The 1,808-nt window shown below is 38.1% G+C and overlaps 1 protein-coding gene across 1 annotated transcript in view; it reads left to right on the forward strand.

Annotated features, from left to right (window-relative positions):
- The first annotated feature begins 528 nt into the window (after positions 1-528).
- The window catches only part of LOC117123373 (homeobox protein Hox-B4-like), a 3,806-nt gene continuing 2,526 nt past the window's right edge, over positions 529-1,808 (forward strand). Inside the window, exon 1 of the mRNA XM_033269269.1 lies at positions 529-1,164. Coding sequence (XP_033125160.1) covers positions 720-1,164 — 445 coding nt within the window. The 5' untranslated portion in view covers positions 529-719. The remainder of the gene's footprint in view (positions 1,165-1,808) is intronic.

The raw sequence follows: 1,808 nt of genomic DNA on the forward strand, positions 1-1,808 counted from the left end.
ATATAAAGGAGTATCGTATAGCGAGTGTGGTTGAAAATAAAAGAATTAAAAACAAATATGTTAGGCTTTCAACGCTTATCTGACATAAATAATTGTGGAAATGGAATAGTTTTTTACTCATCAAGCAAGGTCACTGTTGCCATGCTACTAGTACGCTACCTGTAGCACACTTACATCATGCGAATATAATTTTCTGTGATAATTTAGTTACTTATTACTTCACACCTTGTTCGATCTTGAATTATAGAAAATGCCCCCTAGTTGTCTAGTCGTCTCAACACAAGCCTTGGGCCATTGCGTTCTTAATGAAAACAGTGAGCATGCTAAGATTTCAAGGTTAAATTTATGATGAGATATATTTTTTACTGTACATTCAAAAATGGGAAAAATACTATTGTTATGCAATATCACATACCACGCGCTGTCCAAAACACAAAAGAATGAAAAAGAATGAGAAATCATGCATAAATAAACGAACTCGGCAGACCCGTAGGAATTGTAGTCAACCCGTGGCGCCGTATCTTAGCATTGATAGGAGGGATTGATTCAATGCCTGCGCTATCTTCACACCTTGGTGATTGGCTGCCGGTTGTCACGTGCATCAGACAAGTTCGAGAGCAGAATCTTGTCTACCATAACAACTACCAAAAGTGCTGTAATATATATTGAGTCAAAAAGGATTTTTCCCCAAACCGGGATCAAAGTTTCAGTCAGTTAACATGAATTCGTTTCTAAGCTCAACGTCGCATGGTATAGATCCAAAGTTTCCACCGATTGAAGAGTATTCGCAGTCGAACTATATACCAACCGGGCAACTTTACGGAAGTCAATATGCCCCCTTTTCTTCGCAGCATTCAAACCAATCGTGTAGTTATTCTCCTTACACAACGATGGCAACACCATCTTATGAACAGTGGTATGCTGATTGTAACTATAATCAGCTAAACTCAGGCCAAACAGGATTCACATTTAGTGGTACGGGCGTGGGAACGGCTACAGAATGGAGCCATAAGTCGCCCTTTCAACCTACAGTGCCGAGCGTCTCACAATCATGCGTTGATACGGCGGCTACGTTTTTTAGGACGACAGCGCAAAAAGCAACCAAGTTAGTCGACAGTCAGCCCCGTCTTTACCCTTGGATGAAGCGACTTCATGTAAATCCAGGTAAGCTAGGATGAATTACGTTATTTCTTTTATAGGTTAGACCCAACTCTCTGACGAGGTGCGTATTGCACAGTATACCACAGGTGCTGGACCATAAAAAAAAAACTCGTGTATTATCCTAAATTACGTTATTTATTTGTTTTGTATAGGCCTAATAATTATTTTAAATATCTATAAATTTAAATCAATATCGAGTGATTAACGTTTACCATTCATCGTTTCCCATGGCATCGCTGTTTACGCTTTTTGCTTTTTGATCTATGTGCAAGGACCTACCTAGCTAAAATAGACATAGGACTATAAAGTAATGCAAACAAAATATATTGGTTATTGCAACTGATTTCGTAGACCATGAGTGTGAAAATGTGTCATGTGTGGTCATAAACATCAATTTGAGTCAGTACAGTATTGCTACATAATAGTTAATGATAAAACGATAAATTTGAACCATGTGCGTAAAGGTAAAGGTGTCAAACACTAACGAGCAGTGCAGTCTTCCAGGACCTCAAAGGGTGCCGCTAGCCAACGTCAAATTCTCGGACTGTAGTAAATAATTATTTGTTTGCAGATTACTGTACAATTTACAAAATATTTGGTAATGTATAGACCTATTGCATGTGAATATTAAACACACATCATATATA

This window comes from Anneissia japonica, unplaced genomic scaffold, assembly GCF_011630105.1.
Source record: "Anneissia japonica isolate Jap-2015-1 unplaced genomic scaffold, ASM1163010v1 scaffold288292_len1863012_cov191, whole genome shotgun sequence".
NCBI lineage: Eukaryota > Metazoa > Echinodermata > Crinoidea > Comatulida > Comatulidae > Anneissia > Anneissia japonica.